Source organism: Anopheles merus, chromosome X (assembly GCF_017562075.2).
Source record: "Anopheles merus strain MAF chromosome X, AmerM5.1, whole genome shotgun sequence".
NCBI classification, from domain to species: Eukaryota; Metazoa; Arthropoda; class Insecta; order Diptera; family Culicidae; genus Anopheles; species Anopheles merus.
Genome location: NC_054081.1, coordinates 12,529,387 through 12,553,187, shown reverse-complemented (window position 1 = coordinate 12,553,187; position 23,801 = coordinate 12,529,387). Strand labels below are relative to the sequence as shown.

Below are 23,801 nucleotides of genomic sequence, written 5' to 3'. Positions count from 1 at the left end.
GGAGATGGCAGAAGAAACAATAAATGCACGTGTTCCAGCAATTCGCTCAGGGCCTATGAACAGCAACAACATCGTACAGGAACTACCCAACAAATCTCGATGATCGTCTAGTTGAGTAATCGAATGAACAGAGACGAGGAATGGAAACAAGACGATTTTAAACCCAGAAAGGTTCGCTCCGTTTTACATGAAATGGACTTTAACATGGTGCTAGGTATTATTACAATGTGTATCAGAGGACACATAGACATGTTAAAAGACATGATCTACGTACGTATCCATAACAGTAGAGTTGCATCATTGATGAAGACACCAAAAAGCTATAGAGCGATGTGAGAATGAATATTGCGCAAGCGGAAAAATAATTTCCTTCCACTTCATCCTTTCCTAACAATCAAACCAACCATCCTATAACCATTCTACATTAAACCATGGAACTGTTTACAAATCCGAATAATCTTGATCGCCCAACAGGGCAATAACGTAGGAGACATATTTTTTTATGAGAAAACTAGCTGGGTATTAGTAAAAACAATATTCCAATTCAGAAGTTCGAAGGATGAACATCTATCTCACATCCAGAAATAGAACAGATGAGTCCTTAGATTTCGGAACATAACATGCCTTCTTCCCACTGCATAGGATTCCCCAAATCTTAGATTCTTCGCAAGTCCTTCGCGCTAGCTGCTTCAGATGCAAAGAACCGAGCAGGCGATAAAGGAACTCGTGGCTCGGAGAATAAGAAAATGACACATTTTCAAATTATAAACATCCCTGTTCGAAGTCTGCTACTGATGTTGTCAAATCAGTGAGAGAAAAATTGAAATAGCTTAACGCCATTGTACACCTTATAAGTCACCGGCTCCGGCTACTTCACGTGTAGGCCAACAAGGACTCGCTATTGCATAGCTGCAAGAAATCTCTTTAGCATGCAATGATCAGGAAAGTAAACCGTACAATACTAGTAGGGCGAGATTCGCTAACGACAATGAGTAACTTAAACGAGCGATAGAAACGAAACGTTGACAGCAATGTGGTCATGAAAAACTCATCATAGAAGTGGTGTCTTGCATTTTTTCGCTTAACTGCGTTCGTTATTAGTATTGCATGCCAAGAAGTTCTAGCCCAGGGAACCATCCCGCCCACCACGAACTGTACGAGAATAAGAGAACGCGCAAGCAATGCAAGGAACGCACCGTATAGTACGTGGCACAAAGAAGTCCAGGTCGGACAGGCCGTCAAGAAATAAGGTTAAGTTGTGCGTAAAAATGGGGGAAGAAACATCCCGCTCAAAAGGAACGAGAATTTAAGCCAGAACTGGAAAATCCAACCCAAAGTGTTACATCAAATCCGCATTACTTGCCTAAAGGAAACAAAACACATCAACGTGGAAAAGGACAAAAACTATTCTACAAGCAAATGTTCTCAATATTTGTTTTCCTGTTTAGTCGTTGGTATACGTTGGTATAGCGATCTCGGATGTTCAGACCGTTTTGGTGTTGTTAATTTTTATTTACATAATGGGAAAAGGTATAAGAAAAATAACTTAACTGTATAGTTATAGATCACTTGCTTTTTTCTTTGCTCACAACCCCCTTAGGCAACGTACGCGAGACTTGTACACTATCACACACAGGTGTGCGTTTGTACAGACCAGGGAACGCAACTGGAGAGCGTCGATAATGACAACTATTGTGAACCAACGTCCGGGGGCCCACCGCACTCTTCGGAACGCTCCCTGGTCTACAAAAACACACCAGAGTGATTCAATATAAAGCACGCGGTCCTTCTTTTCTATAACTATGTTTTTTGCCTGTTTGCTGCCTCGCTCTCTCACTGTCTTATGCAAACACTTTTACATGGTTTTTCTTTTTTCAACTCTTTCCTCAATATTCATTTCTTTGGATCAACGTTACTGTGGGGGCGTTTTTGTTATTGTTTTTTGTTTGTTTTTGTTTTAAATACGTTCTTAACACGAAGGCTGGGACCATCGTTTACTGTGACGGTTTCAAAGTGTATCTTACAATTGTTTTCTTTTGTGTATCTGTGTGTGTGTGGTCATTGTCTCTGTCTTGTTAAAAACAAAAATGCAACTGAATTAAAATTAAAAACAAACGCAAAACAAATGCACATACTGTGGGTACGAAATGGCAACGGATGGCTGCAATGTTTAAGAAAGATGGTGCATAGGGACAGAGCAGTAGCTGATTTCAGGGGGGAGAAAAGATTTAATTTTAATCAGAAACAAAAGGAAAGGAACGCATTTCACTGAACGCGTGGGTATATGGAAAAGGCCACACACCAGGAAGTGTGAAAAGAAATGTAAGTCATGCACAGTGGGGTTAAAATAACATCGCATTTAAATCAGGATTTAAGGCGACTCAATAAAACAAAAAGAACATATGGCAGACACGCGAAAACAAACCCCCAGTTGCAAACACAGGAGACACAATTTGTACCGTAAAGAGTGCTGTCACGCTTCGCAAACATACTCCGGAGCTTCCTCTGCTTCCCTTACTTGAGCCGAAACCGGTCCGCGATAGGGTTCTGCCTTCCTGCTTTTAACCTAGCTTTTTGACTACCAGTAGCCCACACACACACACACAACTTTCCTCTTTCTCACTCTTTTCATTCTCTCTCTAACGCTCTCAAATCCTTTCATTGTATAATATTTTGTGTTAACTGCACTGTATATGTAGGTTCAGAATATTAAAGCAACTGTTATTTAAAAAACAAACCAACACTGTGCTCTAAATTCTAGCGAGAGGCTGCTTGCTTGTGTATATAAAGGACAAAAAAAAACAGAAATGGAATGACAAACGGATGGGTGGACAAAGAGGTTAAGGAATTTAGTTTTTTCTCCAATTTCTTGTTTTTTTTTTAGTGTAACGCGGGGATGTGTATTAATTAAATGCATTCAAATTGCTATCTATACAAACGCGGCCAAACACAGTAAGCGCACAAACTGAACCGAGGCTATCGAATAAAAACCATTTTACTGTTACTGCCGGTGCACTGCGCCTGGCGGCTATAGGTTATGCTCTACTTACTAAGCGTGCTTGCACACGCACACACACGCACAAACACATCAGGCCAGCTCTCCAATGATATAAGTGTAGAGCAAATGTGTATCCCGCTCTCTGTCTCTCTCTCTCTCTCTCTCTCTCTCTCTCTCTCTCTCTCTCTCTCTCTCTCTCTCTCTCTCTCTCGCTGTGTCATCCCTTGCGCGTTACACATCATTAGGCACATCATGGTAGAACAACTTTGTCCTTTTTTTTTGTCCGCTCCTTCCCCTAAATCGTGCGCGTCCGTCCGTGTTCCTACTACTACTATACCGCGGGATTGGGTTTTGTTTTTCTTCCTTGTCTAAACGGAATCAACTACATAATTTATCCCTATTAATGGTAAAAACGCACATTTCATGCTCAACTGATGTGTATATGTGTATATGTGTATGTCTTTTGTTGCTTGTGCAAAACGAGTAATTTATCCTACAACATAATAAGGTTAGAATAGGGGAGTGCTGAAGCGAGCGGGGAGGGGGTAGGTGTCAGGAGAAAAGGGAACATTTTTGCACTCTCGGTAGCTTTCTTCCTCAATGGCTGGTACGCCGCCCTCAGCTAACTCTGCGCTCCCCTTTCGTTCTAGCTCCCGCCGCCACCGCCGTTCTACTCCATCCACTCCACCATCTTAGCTTAGGCGTGTAACATTCGTATCGGGCGTATAGACACACTTAAAGAATAATGCATTCACATAAGTCTTGCTTCGATTAATTTTAAATAAGCCATTGTGTAACGTGTTTCGCGCTAAATCGTTCCCCTTCCTTTTATTCGCGAAACAACAATCTTGCTATTAGTAGCACACTAACACACACCCACCTTGTTATAGCACAAACAAACGGCCACACGGCGACGGCAACAAATGCCGAAGCAATTATTGCTTAAGCTCTTGATTAGATTACTTCCTTACAGGGGAGGGTTATACTACTCTGCTCTTGTATACCGGCGGTTTAGAGATGATTCGCAAAAACCCTGTAACACTAACAAACACATACACACACACATACACACCTGCACGTACGATGATGATATGGTCGAGCCAGCGATTTTGCGTTTACACAACGCGTAATGTAAATATATAGATAAGTGTGTATGTGTGTGCGTGTGGATCCATCATCTAGGAGCACATTTTTGCTTCTAGTGACAGAAAAAAAGACAAAATGGGGGGAAATAATATTCACTAATGTGGTGGGAGTTCGAACCATTGCAACCAACTGCGCAAAACCGTACGCAAACAGTATTGGGGGGTGATATTGGTTCGAAGCGACAAAATAGCAACATTATTTGGCTTTATCCTTGTCACCAAAACGCAACAAACTGACAAGAGAGGGAAAAAACGCCAACAAATTCCAATGAACGGACAACACACCTCTGCATGTAACCCTTTTCTCCCTCTCACTTAAACAGTGAGGATTTGTGGGTTTGTGTTATGTCCAGCAAAAAAAAAAAACGAGGTGTTACCTTCTCTCCCACACAGTGTGTAACCGAAGTTCTCTTACGTAGATAGTCTATTATTTTGGCAACGTGTTATAGCAACCCCGGCTGCTGTGCTTTGCTCGTTAAGTACCGAACCCTACTACCGACCCACCCACTAGCCCCAAGTAACAAAACCACAGCACTGCTCTCCCCGGCCCTCTTCCTGCGAAGTTGGAGCAAAGCAGCGTTTTTCATCGTTCTAACTGATTTTTTTGTTTCTCGTTATGTTGTGCATCGTTCGCTTTCAGCAATAGGGGTGGAGCGAGCGCAAAGCGCCTTAGGTCACAACAATGTCTCTCTTTCAGAGCAGTACACTTCATCCCGGTGTCGTGTTACAGGGAGCTTTGCAAGTCATTATATGCAATCTATGCTCTGCATATTTTGTCGCTCACGAACATTATTTTGACCCCTGGTAGGTATTTGGACTGGCATGAGTGGAAATACCTACTAGGTGGCAAAATAAGTTTCGTGAGCGACAAAGTATGCAGCACACATAGCAAAATGAATTGTAAAACCCTGTAATATATATATATATTGATATATATATATATATATATATATATTCTCTCTTGTTCTCTTGTTCTCTCTTATTGTTCTCTTCTTGTTCTCTTCTAATTTTCTTTTTGTGTTTTCTTTTTACTTCTCTTTTGTTCGACTTCCCTTTTCTTCTTCTCGTTCGTTTCGTCTCTTTCTCTCTTCTGCTCTTTCTCCTTCTCTCTTCTCTCGATCATCTTACTTAAGCAGATAGAAGTTAAATTTCCTTTTCCTACGGAAAACTAATGCTTCGATCGAGCATTACTGTTTCTATTTTGTGTTTCTGTTGCTCTCATTGTGTGAGTGTGTTTTTTTTCTTCTTCTAACGCCTATCAACCGCCGTACTAATACAATAGCCGATCCTATTTTATCAGCAGATAATGGCATCCTTTTCGCACTGCTGTAGCGTCTTGTGACCGGGTGAAGGGAGGTGCCGGCTGTCCGCACCGCCTACCGATGATGCTTCGGTACAATTCAATGCACATAGCGCGGCACCGGCCGCTACCGTTGTTCGGCAACTGCTATTACTACTATTACTATTACTACTGCTGCTGCACCCGTTGCTGCTGCTGACCGGTGGTGTGGCAGGGGCGAAGGAGGAAGCGTGTTCGGGCGGGTCGCAGCATTCAACGTCGCCACCGTTACTACTGCTCGCTGCCATCCCTGTCGTACCGGAGGGGCTAACACTGTTGTTCTCCATCTCTTCGAGTGATACCATCGTGATTGCATCCTGTTTGCTGGTAGTGGTGGTGGTGGTTGTCGCCATCTCGCCCCCAGCAGGCACTGCCAACTGCTGCTGTAGGTGCATCTTCTGTATGTACTTCTTCACACAGGACGGTGAACCTTGGCGGGACACGAACGGGCTGCCGGGGCCACCACTAGCCGCACCTGTCACGCCACCACTGTTGCTGTTGTTGTTGTTGGTCGGCGCCGAATGCAGCACAGCCTGATTGGCGTGGTGTTGATGGCTCGAATTGAGCGCGTGGTGGCTGTTCGCGCCATTGCTGTGATGCAGGTGGTTGTGGTGGTGGTGATGGTGGTTTTGATGAAGATGGCTACTGTGATGGTGGTGATGGTGGTGGTTATGATGCTGCAGGTGGTGGTGATGGTGGTGGTGCTGCTGAAGGTTGTAGTGCAGCCCGCCCCCATCGTTCAGCGGCTCGACCGGCAGGGCCTTGCGGCTCACCTTCGGCGTGGTCGGCGCGTCCGGGAACAGCGCACACGCGGCGCTACTTACCACCAGCCCGCCTCCCCCGCCGCCCACAACAATCACATTCTCCTTGTTGTCCTCGGTGGACGCGGAGGAAGCATCGGAGGGTATTACCATGGTGCCACCACCATTGTTGTTCCGCTGCAGCGGCCTCAACTCGCCAGCAAGCGCCGTCGGAGCTGCTGTTCCCCCTCCTTCATCGCTTTCATCTCCTCCGCCTTCTCCTGCTCCCGCATCGCACTGCGGCTTTTCTTCCGATGGCGCGATTACTGTGCCATTGTTGCTGCCGGCTGCCAGCATTTGCTGCTGCTGCTGCTGCTGCTGCTGCTGATTCGTACCGGCTTCGTGCGGCCGCACCACTCCTACCACGTTACAACCGTTGCTGCTGCCATTCTCTAGTACCAACGCTCCGCCACCACCGCCGCCACCGCCACCATTTGCCGGTTCGCATCCATTCAGCAGCGCATCTTCTCCCATCGGGGTGGTGGTGGTGGTCGTGGTGTAGTCCCACTCGCCAATGCCCGTCCCATTGCGGCTGAGCGTTGCGCGGGCAGCCAGCAGCTCTTCCCGCAGGCACACCGTCTTCTCTTTCAGCCACCGGTGCTCGAGACACTCGTCCACCGTCAGTCGTTCCCTAAAATGTACACAAAACGCGCACACACACACACACACACGCAGAAAAGTTTAGTGCTCATTTTATTAGTGCAAGCAACATTACTACTTCCAGCCTAGCAACCTACTTTGGCTTGATGCGCAGCGCACTCTTGATGAAGTCGATCGCATCGCTCGATATTCCGTCGAACAGCTCGTCCGGAAAGGTGAGCGAGCATTTGGTGACGTTCAGGAACGTTTCCTGCTTGCTGTCTCCGCCGAACGGCGACAAACCGGTCAGCAGGACGTAGGCGACCACGCCGATCGACCAGATGTCCGTCTGCAGGGACAGCGGATCGTAGTGCAGCACCTCCGGCGCGACGTAGTCGGGCGTGCCGACGATCTCGTAGATCTTGTTCTTCTCCGCTATGAACCGGGCGATGCCGAAGTCGCACAGCTTGAGCCCATCTGGGTGAGTGTGGCGGTGTTGGAATAGCATAAATAAAAAAAAACAGTTTTTTAGTTTCGGCTGCCAGATGGTATCGCTACTGAACTATATTTAATACAATAATACGCGTGCAGTTTTCGTGTCACGGGGTCCCCTAATCCTTACCGTCAACGGTTTTGCCCGCCAGCAGTATGTTCTGTGGCTTCAGGTCGAGATGGGCGATCGATTTGCTGTGCATGTGCTGGAGGGCGCGCAAAATTTCCCGCATGCAGACGCGCGTCTTCTGCTCCGACAGGTGGCCCTGCTCGTCGATCAGTGTCTGTAGCTCGCCACCGGTCGCCCTGCCGCCATAGGAGAGAGAGAGAGAGAGGGAGAGAAAGCATAGAAAGAAGTTGATTAGATTGGACACACGGTTTTGACAGCGATAGCTGCTCCCCCGCCCCAATTGCTACTTACAGCTCCAGTATGAGCGCGATCTCCGAGCGCGTCTCGTGGACGGCCTGCAGCTTGACGACGTGGTCCGAGTCGGCACACAGCATCAGTACCGCGATCTCGTGGTTGATCTCGTTCAGGCAGCACTGGCCCCGCCGCCGCCGGCGCAGAAACTTGGCCGCATAGCTGATGCCGGACTGCTTCGATATGGCACTCCGCACGATTCCGTACATTCCCCTGAAGATTGGTGAGTGGTGCGCGCGCGTGTTTGAGTAACAGGAGAGTTTATAAAGGGTTTTTCTTTTTGTTCTATTCTATATGATTGTGCGTCGATTCTACTGGTGCGCAATGTGCTAAAGGCGGAATGTGTTAGCATAGGGGGCAGAGGGTAGATCTTATTCGTACCATTGGAGACTCTTCGCGTGTGCAATTACATTATTGGGTTGCGCAGCGCCTTTCTCTTCAAGGCATTGCAAATGTTTTGGATTTGATTTCTTCGTTCTGCGGCTTCGTAATTTCTCTTGTTCTTCGAATGGTTTCAAAATTTCAAAGTTGCATCCTTTTCAAGTCATTTGGACGGATTGTATTGAATATGGTTGCACTTTTTTTTCTTGTATAAAACCCAATTTCGTACACACAGGAATATTTTAACAACAGAACGAAACAATCACGCTGAGCGTTCACAAACACTCTCAAAAAAAAATACACAGATTGATTTTTCCGAATAAACCCCCTTCCCGCCCGCAAAGCATAGTTTTACTACCGAAATAGTGTTAGGAGCAAGCATACAATATACAGGCGAATTAAAATCTACAGCGAATTAAAAAGCAAGACATTTTCCCAACAAACCCCTTTACAAGTGCTGCAAAATGTCACTGTCGATGTCATAAAAAGATCCGACTGAAACAAAATCCATGTCAACGTCACCTATTCTATTGTGATTATCAGATCGTGACATTTTTGCGACTATCGCTTAGTCAGTCACTATGTCATGACTTTTTTTTTCAATTCTGTAAAATGTCACTGACATAGTCATGACACATTCTGGCTGAAAGAAAATCATGTCAGCGTCACGAGCTCTACTGTGATGATCAGAGGTGAGACTCAAACAGTTGGTACGACCATCATATGCTTGATGACATTGTGTGCAACCAACTCTTAGTCAGTCACTTGATTGGGACATTTTTAGTCGGTGATCATCCCGATAGTCATGGGAAATATGCGGTGCGTGCGAGTGGTTAAAAAAAAAACAAAATGAGCGTGGTGTCCTCGCTCTGTTTGATCAGACCCGACAATCAAAACAGACAAAGCGAGTAAGAATGCTCATTTTGTTGCCTTGGACCACGTATATTCATAATATATTCCAAAAATGTCCTGATTATCATTGGGAGAAAATGTCATGATCAAGTGAGTGACCAAGTGTAGGGTGCTAAACAAAATATCACCAAGCATGTGATTGGTCCACCAACTGTTTGAATCTCATCTCTGATCATCTCAGTTGTATACATGGGCTGATTTGAGCTTCGTTTCAGTCATGGTTGTAGGGGACTGAACCAGTGGCATTTGGCAGCCAGAAAAAAAAGATTATGCTTATGATGACATTAAGCTCAGCTTGTCAATCAGAGTATTGGGTTTGACTCCAGCACTTGCACGTTGCATTCGGCATGTCATGAAGCACTTTATGTGAGTATCAGCAATGCGCATCAAGCTACCACGAATATGTTCATACACAGTGTTCATGTACACTGCCTTTTACACAAACTTGTTCAACACTAGTTGTACATCATTTTAGACTAATTTAGAGCCTAAATTTTTTTTTAGATAACATATAACCAGAACGGTCGAAAGAACCCCTCCGATATGACTACTGCGAATCTCTACCTACACACACCGCAAGCCACACATTGAGAAAACGACAACAACGCTCCCCCGGGGCGTGTAACACTGGAAAGAACGTGTGTTACGTGAAAACTTCACAAAATACCCTACACCACACCCCTCCCTCCCTCCCTCCCGCCGCCCCTCACACGCACAGAGCCGACACAAAGAAAAAGCTCTTTCGTAATGGGAGCTTCATTCAAAGGAGGGGTAATAAAAAGCAGTGGAAAAAATACCCGCCATCGCCGCCGCCTGGAGCGTTTTTCGCACGCGGGCGGGTAAATCCAACACCAGAGAGCAAACAACACATAATCTCTGCTGCGCGGGGTGGGAGAGGGGAAGAGGGGAAACACTTCAGAAACCTCGTGCGGTGTGCGGTGAGATTTTTCCTTCCCAACTGCTGAAAAGGCAACATCAAAACGCATTGCATTGTGGAGCATTCTTGTTGTTGGCACCCTGGGGCGAGGGGGAGCGGTGTGTGCTGGTGGTAAACGATCGGTGTGTGAGAAACAAAACAACAAAAAAATCTCCCGCAAACAACTAATGCTATCCGCGTGTGCGCGCGCTCCACACCCTTGCCCTCCCCTGGGGGACTTAAACCCCAATGATGTGAAGATGGGTGGTGGTCGGTGTGTGTGTGTGTAGTAAAAAGGTGGCTTTCCGCGCCGGGTATGCTTTTGGGTGGTGGAAAACACAATAGGCAGTCACAGCAGCAGTGAGGGGGGAGAGAAATTCCAGAGCGACTTCAAGTACGCCCGCGCAAACCAGCGGAAAAGGTGTTAACGCTTGCTTATACTGTAATAGGAACAACTGCCAGTAAATAGTATGAGACCAAAAATTGAATTTGCTAGTATAGTTTGGACTTCTTTACAACAAGATAGAATAGATTTATAAGAGGACGTTAAAACAAGTCTCTAAAAACAGTCTCCTATCGCTTACCATGGTCGAACAGTGTCCCTTACCGGACTAGATGTTTCTTTACAAAAATTGAATAATGGTGGCATAGTGTATTTTCCTTCACAAAGTTGTAACAGGAATTGACCCCCATCTAATCTAAGTCAAAATATCTTTCTAGGTGCAGGTAGAAATTGAAGAGCAAGGCATCTTTTTTACGATCTAACGTCAGGACTACTCTATATTGTTCCAGCGACCCGGTGGAGATGATTAACTCTAACAGCGCTCTAGTATATAAAGTTGATTTTCATATGACGATCAAACAACTAAAACATTGTTTCAAACAGCTTTTTTTACGATCATTTCATGTTCGGTGTAGCTATTTATGTTTCTTTTTTCCCTCTTTATTTGCTAACGTTGAATTCATGCTTGCTGTTCATGCTTTGTTCATCGGTCCAACTTTTTATAGTTCTAATAATGGTTTCGTAATATGTTACACTTGTAGGCAAAACAAAAATGTTGCTACAAAAAGGCTTTTTTGCTTTAAGTATGTGGACATTTGTGTAATGGACTATGAATCCCTGTTTGACGTGTGATTTAGAAAGCACGAACAAACACAAGCATGATAGCTTTACATGTAAAATCAACCCTTTTAATAAGGGATATTTGAATGGTTCTTTAAACAACTGAATAGCAACTAAACATAGTAACAAATCTACGGCTATATCATTTAGAAACAGCAAATAATATCCCCATCAGTACGGAAATTTCATCAAGAGCTCCATCAGCAATATCGATGAAGGAAAATAACAAGGAAACAATAAGAATTTTAAGTGGTTGTTCGATTCAACGATTCAAATGAATTAAAAGTTTATCCGATAGTATATCTGTTCACGCATAGAGCGTGGCCTAAGCATGCACATACTAGTGTTAGTGATAGGATTAGGATGAAATAGGATACTATAAAAATAATTATAAAATAAGGTTTAGGCTAAGCCCACAAGCCGTCTCAGCAACATCATTTATTTGAGCTATTGAACATTGGTCCTTCGAACCGGATCGCAGCATCGATCAAGCAAACACTAAAGATGCTCGTCATGCTTATAATACCGAAATTTTAAGCCCGATTTTTAGCACCCCCAAAAAAAAACAAATCAAAACTTCATTCGATAATCCGCACTCGATTCAAATACGGATTACACCGAGCGTGAACTGTAAATTAAAATTTCACATTTGTACAAAAAGTAACTTTCTAACAAAAAGTGTAACAAAAAGTAACACTTGTACAAAAAAGTAATCTTTTACACTGCTTCTAGGCAACCAACTTTTGTACTGCGACAAATTTTCTGCGAGGTCTTTGTTCTAAAACAACATCTCAGTTTTAGAACAAAATCCGAGGCAACCGTGATTGTCGCGGGTTTGTGAATTTTTTTCCCAGAAAGGCGACGCTCGCGATTCGCGACATTACGATCAAAGTAAGCCATACATTGGTGCTAAAACAAGGACGGTTTAACAGATAGGAAGTTCCACGATAAAAATTGTCGCGGAAGATTTTTTTGGGTCGTCTAGAAGCAGTGTTAAGGGCTAACAGCTCATACCGGCAATTACAGGCTTTCGATACTAAGTATTACGCAGCCAGATAGTCAAAGCTTTGCTTAGAGCGATAGTCCATTAGTGATGGGTAAATACAATTTTTTCCGGAGTCGGATTGATTACTCCGGATTACTCCGGATTACTCCGGATTACTCCGGATTACTCCGGATTACTCCGGATTACTCCGGATTACTCCGGATTACTCCGGGTTACTCCGGATTACTCCGGATTCGGAATGACTGTCCATTATCGTTTAGACAATTCTTGATGAGTTCATTGACTTTCAAGTCGTACATCGAATATGTACGAAAACTGATCCGGGCTGATCCGGAGTGATCCAGAGTGATCCGGAGTGATCCGGAGTGATCCGGAGTGATCCGGAGTGATCCGGAGTAATCCGGAGTGATCCGGAGTGATCCGGAGTGATCCGGAGTGATCCGGAGTAATCCGGAGTGATCAGGAGTAATCCGGAGTGATCCGGACTGATCCGGAGTTGAATCCGGAGTTGAATCCGGTTGTGATCCGGAGTCGGAGTCATATTTTGCGCACCGGAGTCGGAGTTGATCCATGACTCCGCTCCGGATTACCCATCACTACAGTCCATACGAGGCTTGAACCCTAGATGGGCATGTTTTTAAGTCGTCCGAGTTGAAAATAGCGCGGGACCCTCCGATGCAAAAAAAAGGGAAAACAACTAGACTGTGCTTTGCAAAGTGCCATGATTGAGACAGATTCAGATACTATTCAAGTCCCGAATTATAAAAGCAAGCAGTATGAGTTCGAGATTAGTTCCAGTACCCGTATGTAACAGAATCTGCATGGGGTCAGGATCGGTTCCAGAATCGTTATGAGTTCAGGACCGATGTGGTTATCCAAGCTGTGGTCCGAGGCGTGAAAAGAAATGGTCCGCGAAAGAATTGTTTTTTTTTTAATAGAAAAGCCTAATACACTACACATCGTTCATTTTTTCACCATAATCGAGATTAGTATTGCAATAGGAATGTCTAGAAAAAGATTTCAACATATTTTTATCAAAAAGATTCTAAGTCCACAAAATGTAATCCGCGGCCAAAGTGTTTTGAAAGCCAATTGAAGCCAATCCTTAAAAGGTTGGAGACCACTGCGGTATGGGATCGGGATTGATTCCACGACCGGTATGGTGTCTCAGGATCAGTTGAAAGATCGGGTAGGGGTTATGATAAGTTCCATGGCCAGGTTTATGACAAATTTTAACGCATACAGTCAGAATTCAAAAAAAGCACAAATTTAACAGTTGGCAGGGAATCGAGGTTCAACCAGTGAGTTCAGACGTTATATGAGATTGAAATTGTTGTAATCTAGCAATCGTTGTCAAACTTATTTGTAGATCACGGTAGTCTATGAACGCATAACGGATTAGTTAGTTGTAATAAAACCTTTAGTAAGAACAGACGGCTTTAGTAACACACCGACAGTATGTTCCCAGTTGTAGACAAACATTATTTACAACTCTTCCACATCAGAAATTTTAGCGGTTGTTTCCATTACTGAATAACATCTAAACACAACAAACAGAACTCTAGATTTACGGCTATGTTGTTCGTATAAAAAAATAAAAATAAAAAATAAAAAATAAAATATATCCCCATCAGTACTAAAAGTTCTTCAACATCTCCAACATCAAGCAGTATCAGTGAAGGAAAAGAGCAAGGAAACGATAAGAAATTTAAGTGGTTGTTCTAGACGATGGACAGGGATTGAAAATTCATCGAATACTGCACCGATCCCAGCAGCTATTTGATCTTGTCCATAATACCATTACCACCTGGAATTGCTGGACATTTTTGGGGTTGCTTCAATTACTGAATAACGAACTAAACACTGCTCTAGATCTACGGCTACATGTCGTTCGTAAACAGCAAAGAATGACTCCATCAGGACTGAAGGTACTTCAAGATCTCCAATATCAGCACTATCAGTTGATTTATCGGTTATAAATAATCGACACGGGTGTTCGACATTTTTAAAGTAAGTGTACCGTAGCACCGTAAAACTCACCGAGCAAGTAAAAGCAATAACAAACTAAAATAATTCTTCAAAACATCTGGCCACCAGAATCTGGCACCAATGTTCCCTAATTTGAAATAAAAAGTAGTAAAAATTTGAGCCGTTGCTTGGAACGAAGGAGTGATTCAGAAATCATGCATGTGCCAACACTTGTTTTTGGTCATTGGTGTTGAATTCCAAAGCATCTAGAACCGTTACCAAGTGGAGTAACAAAAAATCACAAAGAAACGAGCATTCCTTAGGCGCAGGCAGGGGCGAACACAAACCCCCTTCCAAGAAAATTTTCGACACACGAAAAGGAAAAAATGTTTTTGCAAATTATTCTTCTTCTACTTTCGTTTTAACAATCGCCGCCAATATTGACCACTGGTGGAAGAGGAGGTAGTTATGCTTAGCTAGGCGGGAAGCATGTGTGCAGTTGTGCCAAACGCTAATGGATGTCGCCCCCGTCTGGGTCTGTGGTTCGAGATGCATCCTCTGTGATGCAACACGCCACAACATCATGGGTTAATAATATCAAGGGCACGCACCCTCCCCCAAGAAGAAATGCCGCTCAGAGCAGAAAAAAAACACATTTTATTGTATTCCGATGCAACTGAGTACCAGAGGGCACCTTTAAGATGGGAGTTTTTTTTTTTCACCCGAAATGCATTTTGAGCCAAAATACTCATGGCCAACTTACATTTGGCAAGCCTCGCACACCCGCCAAGCAGCAGCACGATAATAATAACAGGCGCCAAAAGAAATGCCACAAATCAAGTCCACGCCAAAAAAACGAAAAAAAAGAGAATTTAAATCAACGTTACACCGATCAAGCCGAAAACAAACCGTCAGCAAATACCTTAGAAATGACACATTACCCCCCCCCCCCACCACCACCACCACCAAAATCTGAGATATCGCGACGCCTTTCTAGAAGTGAAACCACTCACACACAGGTAGCACAAACAACACAAAATCGCAGGTTTGATGAAGGGAGCGAGAGACCTTTTGAAGCGAAAAATGCAGTTATGCACACATGCGTTACAATTTTTGGAGCTGCGCTGCTCTCTCTGTACCGCTGCTGGGGAGGGTCGACTTGTTTTCCCACGAGGTAAAACCATATATACCGATGTTTTCCCCCCATCGAGGCTTGATCCCACATTAAAAACACAAAGCGAAACGCTGGATTTGGCACGAGATTAAAGTAAAGGAAAAGGGAGATTAAAGCACGCAAAAAAGGGTTACGGTGTTGTTACACTGTAGAGGAGGTACGGTGTTGTGTGTGAGTCATGTATAAATCGTGAAAAGTGTATTTTTTTTTTTTTGTTCAATTTTTGAGGTGGCGAATTTTTCACATTATTTTTAGAAAATTAAAATAAAAGCACAGATGTACTAAGACCATAGGGATTCAAGGGCATAAGAAGTTTGTGTTAAACTGAAATGCGTTTTTTATTACTTTTATATACCGTAAACGTACCTATAGTGGTGGTATTGCACTGAAATGGGCTCCGTGCAATAATTTAACATTAATTCAGTTATTTTTGTTACTGTGAAGTGTTCTCTGGTCTTTAACAAAGGGTATAAAAGGTTAAATGGGGCCATTCCGTTACAAAGCGACAGAAAAATCCATTATTTTGTGAAATGTCTGAAATGTTTTTTTTTTTAAGTCCTTAAGATTTCATAACGAAACGGTTTTGTTAACGTTGTAAATGACCACATAGCAACGTTATTATTATTATTTTAACAGAGATTTTATGCAATGTTAATGATTTACTAAAATTCACCAAGTTTTAGAATTTTGACCATGTTTCAGAGTTTTGAAGTTTTTTTTTTGATACTGTGTCATTAAAGGTACACAAAACAGGAATGTTCCTATAATGATTTTAGCCATATAATCGGCCAAAAAGGACATTTTAGATTTTATTCCAGAATGTTTAAAGGTCATTTTGTTTTTACTAAAACAAGCAACAGAAAAGAGTTTCCCGTAAGAAAATTACCAAAAAAAAGGCCAAAATATGCGCATTTTGCTCAGTGAAAAATCGACTTAATCGACAGTCGTTGCCAGTACTTTAGTCAGTACTAAAGTCAATATTTTTATGGATCAAATATATACTTTTTACCATCAAACTACGCAAAAAATCAATATTATGGCAACAATCATCGCTAGCCATATAGAAACAGCTTCAAAACTAAGTACCATTTATGTTATGTTGTACTCAGTTTTTGTGGTATCTTTGTCTACCACCATCATAAGCATCATACCGCCATTGTAGGTAAAACAAAGCAGTAAAAAACCTGTATATTTTTTCGTAAATTTGTTATGTTTGATGGTACAAATGGTTGTAATTGCGAAGGTAAAACATATTCTAATTGATATGTGTTGACATAATAAAAAAATTTAGCTGTCGCTTTAAATCCATTAAAGCACATCTGTACCGCTACAATTTGCACCACTATTGGTACATTCACCTCACTCACACCAGAGATGTCAAACTGGGGACCCGCTGGCCAAATGTGGTGCGCGAGGTCTTGCGGTGTGGTCCGCGACCGCTTGAGCCAAAATTTATTTTGCATTTTTGCTTCTACAAGAAAATCACTAAACCAACCGGTATTCCCAATGTAAGGCCTCACACTTCTTGGCATTATTATTTTGGGAAAGAACATAATACAACTTAGAGCATGATACTTCTGCAAAATGTTTAAAAATCAGCTGAAATCAGATGTCAGCATAAACACGAGTTATTTTTGGCAGGGAGTAACAAAAGATCTTAAGCTTTCAATGAGGTAGCCGAACAAGAACAATGTGATCAGATAAATTACATGTGGTCTTATGCCTCTGTTTCTTGTCGCCATTATAAGAATGAATTTATATGTAGATTAGCAGGAAGGGAGTAACGGTTACGAAGGACTTGAATGACACCTTGCAGTCCTCGCCCTGCAATAATTAAGATCTGAACTGGACTGAACCGACCTGTTGTAATTTATTGACCTTGGACAGTATCAAAAGTACGAATTCACTGTTTCTATCGTACGTAAATGCAGTTCACAATCAATACCAGCTCAAAAATATTGATAATAAAAAAGAACACCAATTCAACAAAAAACTCACAGGATTTTCCAGGAATTCTCATAGATGTGGCACACTTTATTGATTCTTTTGAAATGAACTTTATATAATTGGAATTGGAGGCCAATTCACCCCCCTTGATTAACAAATCCAATAGGAATTTCAAAGGAGCCTGCCCAAATGGGTACCATAGAGTCCAAATTCCAACATATGAAGCTCACTTCCCTTAAGAAAGGGTCTAGGAAGTGTCCCACAGCTATGAGAACCCTTGGAAAACCCTGTACTATTATGACATTTACCAAAGCAATTTGTCATGACCAATTATTGTCATTATTTTTGCGTACAAACCATGTTAATTGTGACTAAAATATGCAAATATAATAATATATATATATATATATATATATATATATATATATATATATATATATATATATATATATATATATATATATATATATATATATATATATATATATATATATATATATATATATATATATATATATATATATATATATATATATATATGCAAATATATATATGCAAATATATAGGCAATTGAAAACAAATCTGCAGAAGTTATTTTTCCCACTTTATTTTACACCTAAGTTAAAACTTTTGCAACGTAACTGTTAACCCAATATGGAATGAAAAGAGCTGCCAATGATCTGATTTTTGTATAATATCAATATCATGCAAAAACTAGGCTGCGGCTCGCCAAATGAGTTTGACATCGCTGCTTATACACCAAACAATAGATTTGCACCGATATCCCCAAAACTAGCGACAGCACCGAACACACACAGCCCCACAGCAGAAACCTTTATGAAAGATTGAATTTTTTTTTGCTTCCCTACTTCTAGCCAAAAAGACAGACACACCAAGAGCACACGACCGACGAAGAGATTGCACGGCAAAAAGCGCCAAAACCCCACCCGAGAGCGAAGAAGTTCCAGCAAGAACAACAACAAAAAACCACACAGAGTGAAAGAGATAAAAACGACGACCGAGAGGTAGTGTGCGACAACAATGCGACAATGTGCAAGATGAGAAAGAAAAAAAAAACAACAACCCTTCGTTCCTGAAGTACGCGACTTGTGCGCGTACGTGTGTGTGTGTGTTTCTTGCGCTTGGACGTGCACGTAACCGTGTGGAGCGCGCAGCTCGGCGAAGTGGAGAAGGTGCGAGCGATGCCCAAAAAGGTTACCCCAAGAGTGGAGGCAGCAGTGCGCCCTAGGCGCACAAAATGAACGCAAAAAACACACACACACACTTACATACACATCCCTCAGCACCCAACAAAGCTTTAAGGGGGGTCGGACTAAGAGATCGGAAGATAATCGAAGGAGCCACAGCACACACACACACACACAAATACTGGGGGTTGTGCAAAAGAACGGAAAGAAACGAAAGGGGACAGAGGTAAAGCTGTGTTTGTGTGGTTCCGGAGGTCAAACACAATATGAAAAGAAGTAAAAAAAAACAATAGCAAAATGGTAGCAACAACAACAACAACAAAAACCCTCAACAAAATCCATTGGTGTGCACTTTCGTATGCAAACGCCAGCGGTGTGAGTGTGTGTGGTAAGCACAATATTATTACACCCAGCCAGCCAAGGCCTCTCTCTGTCGCACAATAGAAAAAGTGGAGAGGCGCGCACGCAAGAAAAAAAGGCAAGATCATGGGTTGGAGGGCGTTGGGTGGGTGGCAAACAGCGCCACAGTAGGGCCGCCGCCTCTCTGTCCCAATGGACATCTCCCCACTCCTCCTCCTTCTCCTCCTCCCACTCACCCTTCGCATTAGCAGTTCTTCCGTTAACTCCCCCCAATGGCTCTCACCCCTTTGATTCGTGCTGTGTTGTGTAAGTGTAAGTGTACATGTACGTGTGTGTGTGTGTGTATACTTTTTTCTAGCCTTCACACCATCACAATACTCGTTCTATACTACCACCCCACCCCTGTGTAATCGCTGAGCAGAGGTAAGTCAGAGTTTTGTCGCAATTGCTCGCTTGCGAGACACCAAATTCAAGCTTAAGAAGCAACGGTGCTTTTGAACCGATCCGCTTAGCGCAGTTGACGCTAGAAAACATTGACTCCACATACACACACACAGAGAGAGCTAGACGTACACATAGGAGAACCAGGGGCGACATGATCAGCTGCATTATTGGCAAATTAACACATTTGTACTGATTTCTAATGACTGATTCAAGTCAAAAACAATCTTTAAAGCCCACGATGAACGCTTTATAACCCGAAGATTTAAAAGTAAGTGAATGAATTAGCAAATAAAATGTTTGCCCTCAATGATGTAATTATCGCTGTCTCGAAAGTGAGCTTTCGTAAGAATTTAACCCATAATTAGCTAGAAATATTTATCTAGGCACATGATATTTATCTTCGAGTTGCGTGAAAAAGAGTAAACAATATAATTTAATGCAATGTTTTTTAAAGTTTGTAAAAAAAATCACTTGGGGCAAAATGGTCGTTATGTTTTGAGACACGAGCAACATGATAAGGCTGTGGTATAAACAAAGGTCGCTACAATATACTAGCTTTACATAAATAAAGCTGACAAAAAGTGAATTATTGAAATTGTACAGCATTCGTTGAGCAAATTCGAAATAAATTCAACAAAACACTGAAATACTAAACATTGTTTCTACACTCAAAATTCCACCAAGATACCAAGACTAAAGCCTGTAAGCTCAATGTTGTGGTCCATTTTTCCCTTTTTGCTATAGAATTGTTTTGATATTTCGTGTAAGACCCTTTTGCCCCGCACAACACATTTTCACGACGTTTGCTGTTGATTTTTAACATTAATTTTGACACATACATGATGTCAAATTATATAATACATGTATATAAGGACATATATACAATTTTTTTACCATATACAAATATTCGCTATTAATGCGTAAACTTTTGATAGTTTTTCACGAATAAGCACGAAGTATCGATTCACGTCAAATTAACAGTATTAAGTGGTTTAACCAATAAAGCCCGCGTTAGAGCCCTCGTGAAACTGATCGTGAAATTTTGGATTTTTCTGCTATTTTACAAGATTTTTTTATTCGAAAAAAAGAGAGTATATTCAATTCCCAAACTTAATGGACTGTAAAAAAATATTGAATTAATAAATTAAATGCATTTCCACGAGATTATCCGCTTTGTTCACGCAGAAAAACAAATGTTCCGCGAAGAATCACAAGGGAATGCATTTAGTTTATTTAATTCAATATGTTTTTAAAGTCTAAATAGTTGGAGACTTGAATATCCTTTATTTTGTTGTACGATAAACCAAATTGTGACGTAAATTTATTGAAATATAGCAAAATAACCCAAATGTCACGTTCACTTACACGCAATTTACACACATTTAGATACAGCCCAATATCCTTTACAGGCCCATTTTGCCCCGCTTTCCCCTACAACTCGTACAACCCACCCACCGTGTATCGAATATTCTTTATACTTACAACTAAGAATAATCAAAATTATTATAATAAAGTAATATAGTTATATAATTATAATATAATATAATATAATATAATATAGTAATATAATTATAGTAATATAATTTAAGTAATATGATATTAAAATATGAAATGTTATGTGCAGAACATTGTAAATAAATGTGTAAATATTTATATATGCGCATGAAGCAAAACACCACCACCAGTAGAATGAGCCCTAAAATTCACACACACACACGTAGTACTCACTTGGCGATCCAGGTTTCCTCCACCAGGTACACCTCACCGATGTCCCGCGGCGTCTTGAGCTTGGCCAGCTGCTCCTCGCCGATGCTGAGCCGCCCGTCCCCGACGTGGGAGAAGCCCTCCGGCAGCTTCATCATCTGTCTGCCGCTGGCCCGCACACTCCAGCGCGCACACGTACGGCCAAAACACACACGCACACACACACACACACACAAAGTCAAGCGCGGCCCGAGCGCGAGGGGCTCAAGGGCACTGCGTGTACACCCACCACCCCGCGAAAGAGAACTGGGTGGGGATGCGGGGGGCGGGGGGGGGGAGGGTACAGGCAGTCACAAGAACAATTCCACACGAGAGACACCACTCTTCACACAAAATCACACCACTTACGCACACTCACACACACGCGCGCGCGACACTACTTTACGGACTTTCGAAGGCGCACGTACGCACAGACACACACACACACACACGCGGAAAAAAACACGCACTTTCGCACTTCCGGCCTCTCCCGCGGCAGGGAGGAAAGGGGGGTGGGGGGATTGAGGAAGGCTGGTGAGAAGGCTACCCCGGCCTGGTTGGTGTGCGTGTGGAAACGGGGCGGCGGTTGGTTGGTTGGTTGCTTCAAGAGCACTTGTGTGTGCTCGAGGCCCGTGGAGCAGCAGCAGCAGCAGCAGCCCGAAACAACGGCAGTAGCAGCATGCGTTTGAAAGATGGCGACGTTTGACAACGGTTTTTTTACTCTCTCTCTCTCTCTCTTCCTTAAACTTTTGCTTCAGTTGCTTTTGGATTGGATTAGCGCGTTCGGATGTCACCCTTTTTCTCGCTGGATAAACACACACACACACACAATCACACACTAACACACACTAACACACACTCACACTAACACACGAACTGTTTTCTCAAGGGAAGGCTTCTTCGCGGAAGCTTCTGGCTGATGGATGAGGGGTGATGGGGCAGTGCGTGCTGTCAATATGGATCTGTGGAGGAGAGAGAGAGAAAGAAAGAAAAATAAAGCGATTTTCGTTACAAAAACTTCAAATTCTGCGCCAAAAATCCTTCTCCTACCCCTCCCACCACTTCGTCTGACCCTGTCATAAATGCACACCGACACACACACACACACGGAACAAACGACGCAATAGGGCACAACACAACAGAACACGACGGCGATGGCAGAGCGGCAGAAAAGAAACAATTCACATCGGACGTATAAAAAAAACCGCACACACACACACAGACACGCAACGCGCTGGTACACTTCCCGGAAACGTCATTTCGCCTCAATGCGAGCCTGTGTGCCACACAACACCAACAACAACAACAGCAAAAAGGCACACAACACACACGAGTACAGACGAGACTCAAAATTCGAGAACAATTGTCTTCGCTAGTACGCAAGTGTCCCCAAACCTCTCCTCCACTGCCGCTGCTGCCACCGTATCACAAGCACTGCACAAAACCCTTTTTTTTGGTACTTCTATCGTCTCACGCCCTTTCAAGAATGCCGAAGAGAAAAAAACAACCGAAACTGCACCGAAATACCGAAAGAGAAATTCTGTGCAAAATTCACCCGTAATCAGCGTAACCACTGAGGACACACGCGACGCACGTAGTAACAAAAAACGGCTCAACTGAAGATTCGCACAAAAAAAGGGCACACACAGAGAGCCTGCCGAAAAGCAAGATGTCCACCAGAGGGCACCTCGAGGCAGAGCGAATGTGTGTGCGTGCGTGTCCGTGTGTGCAAGGGCCTTCGGTTGTCTTCTCGCAGCACTGCCGGAGCTCGGCCCTTTTTTCCGACGTGAATTATCACCACTGCCTTTACTTACCCGGAGGTCCTGCGTTCCTTTCCGGTGTGCGTGTGCTCGTGGGCAACTTCTTTAACTGACTTTTTCCACTTTGCCCGCCCGGCGACTTCACTCCGCGGCTGCGGACCTTCCAGCTTTTCCGTCCGTTCGGTTCAAGAGATGAGCAACGAATGAGCTCGCCGCTGCTCGCTTGCTCACAGCAGCGGTTGCCGCTTGACAGCCCGACCGACCCGGCAGCACGAACGAACGCTGTCATGCGATTATCCGGCCTGCCACCGGCTGCTCGTTGTAGCTTTTTTCACCGAATTTTGCAGTTTTTGCGTGAAAAGTGTGTTTGTAAATGTTTTTCATAATTATCTACACCCATTGCGTGCGTTTAATTGTGTATTAAAAAGATAAAATAGTAATTTTTCATCCGCCATTGTACCGCTCTGCTCGAACAGCACGAATGTCAAGCAGCTCGAGCCGTGCGCCCAACTCGAATGTCACTCTGTGTGTGCGTGTGTGTGTGTGTGTGTGTGCGTTTTGGATTTTTTTTTTTCGTATTTTTGTGTATTTTAACACATTTCCGCATGATTTCTACTCAAAATCTTGTTCTGACGGGACCGATTTACCTACCGACCACCTTTAATCCACACTTTTCCGACCGTGGGTGGGTTTTTACATGGATTTTCGGTTCCCTTATGGCGGTGTGCGTGAGTGAACAATTGTGTGAATTGTGTGGAAAATTGAGAAAAATCCGTAATTTCGTGACAAATGGCAGGAAATGTTGAATATTCAAGTGTAATTTGATGATTGTAACGGCCATTCATCCCGTAATATCGGCATTTGTTGTGTACCGGTATGTGTGTTGCATCTGTGTGTGTGTGTGTGTGATCCGGCTGGCTGCTTTTGACAGGTTCGTCGTTTGTTCCAGCTTGTACAAGTACCGCGGAACCGACAACGACCGAATTCCGTTGAAAATGTGCTGTGTCTGTAGAGACCATTAGTTAAAATCCCGGCATTTGTGACTCATGTGCATAATTATTTAAAAAAAAATGTGTGGCTCCAGC

General features: G+C 43.1%; 1 protein-coding gene across 2 annotated transcripts; it reads right to left on the bottom strand.

The window, feature by feature from the left end:
* Positions 1–5,353: 5,353 nt before the first annotated feature.
* Positions 5,354–22,915, bottom strand: LOC121590890 (death-associated protein kinase related). 2 transcript variants are annotated; one of them, XM_041911036.1, is made up of 6 exons: positions 22,771–22,915; positions 20,942–21,918; positions 7,775–7,987; positions 7,484–7,659; positions 7,020–7,338; positions 5,354–6,913 (listed from the first exon to the last, which is right to left on the bottom strand). In XM_041911036.1, exons 2-6 carry the CDS (start codon positions 21,073–21,075, stop codon positions 5,440–5,442), a joined length of 2,316 nt encoding a protein of 771 aa, XP_041766970.1. In that variant the 5' UTR covers positions 21,076–21,918; positions 22,771–22,915; the 3' UTR covers positions 5,354–5,439. The 2 variants fall into 2 exon arrangements, with proteins under 2 accessions (XP_041766970.1, XP_041766978.1); XM_041911044.1 differs by lacking the exon at positions 22,771–22,915 and adding an exon at positions 22,512–22,534.
* Positions 22,916–23,801: the final 886 nt, after the last annotated feature.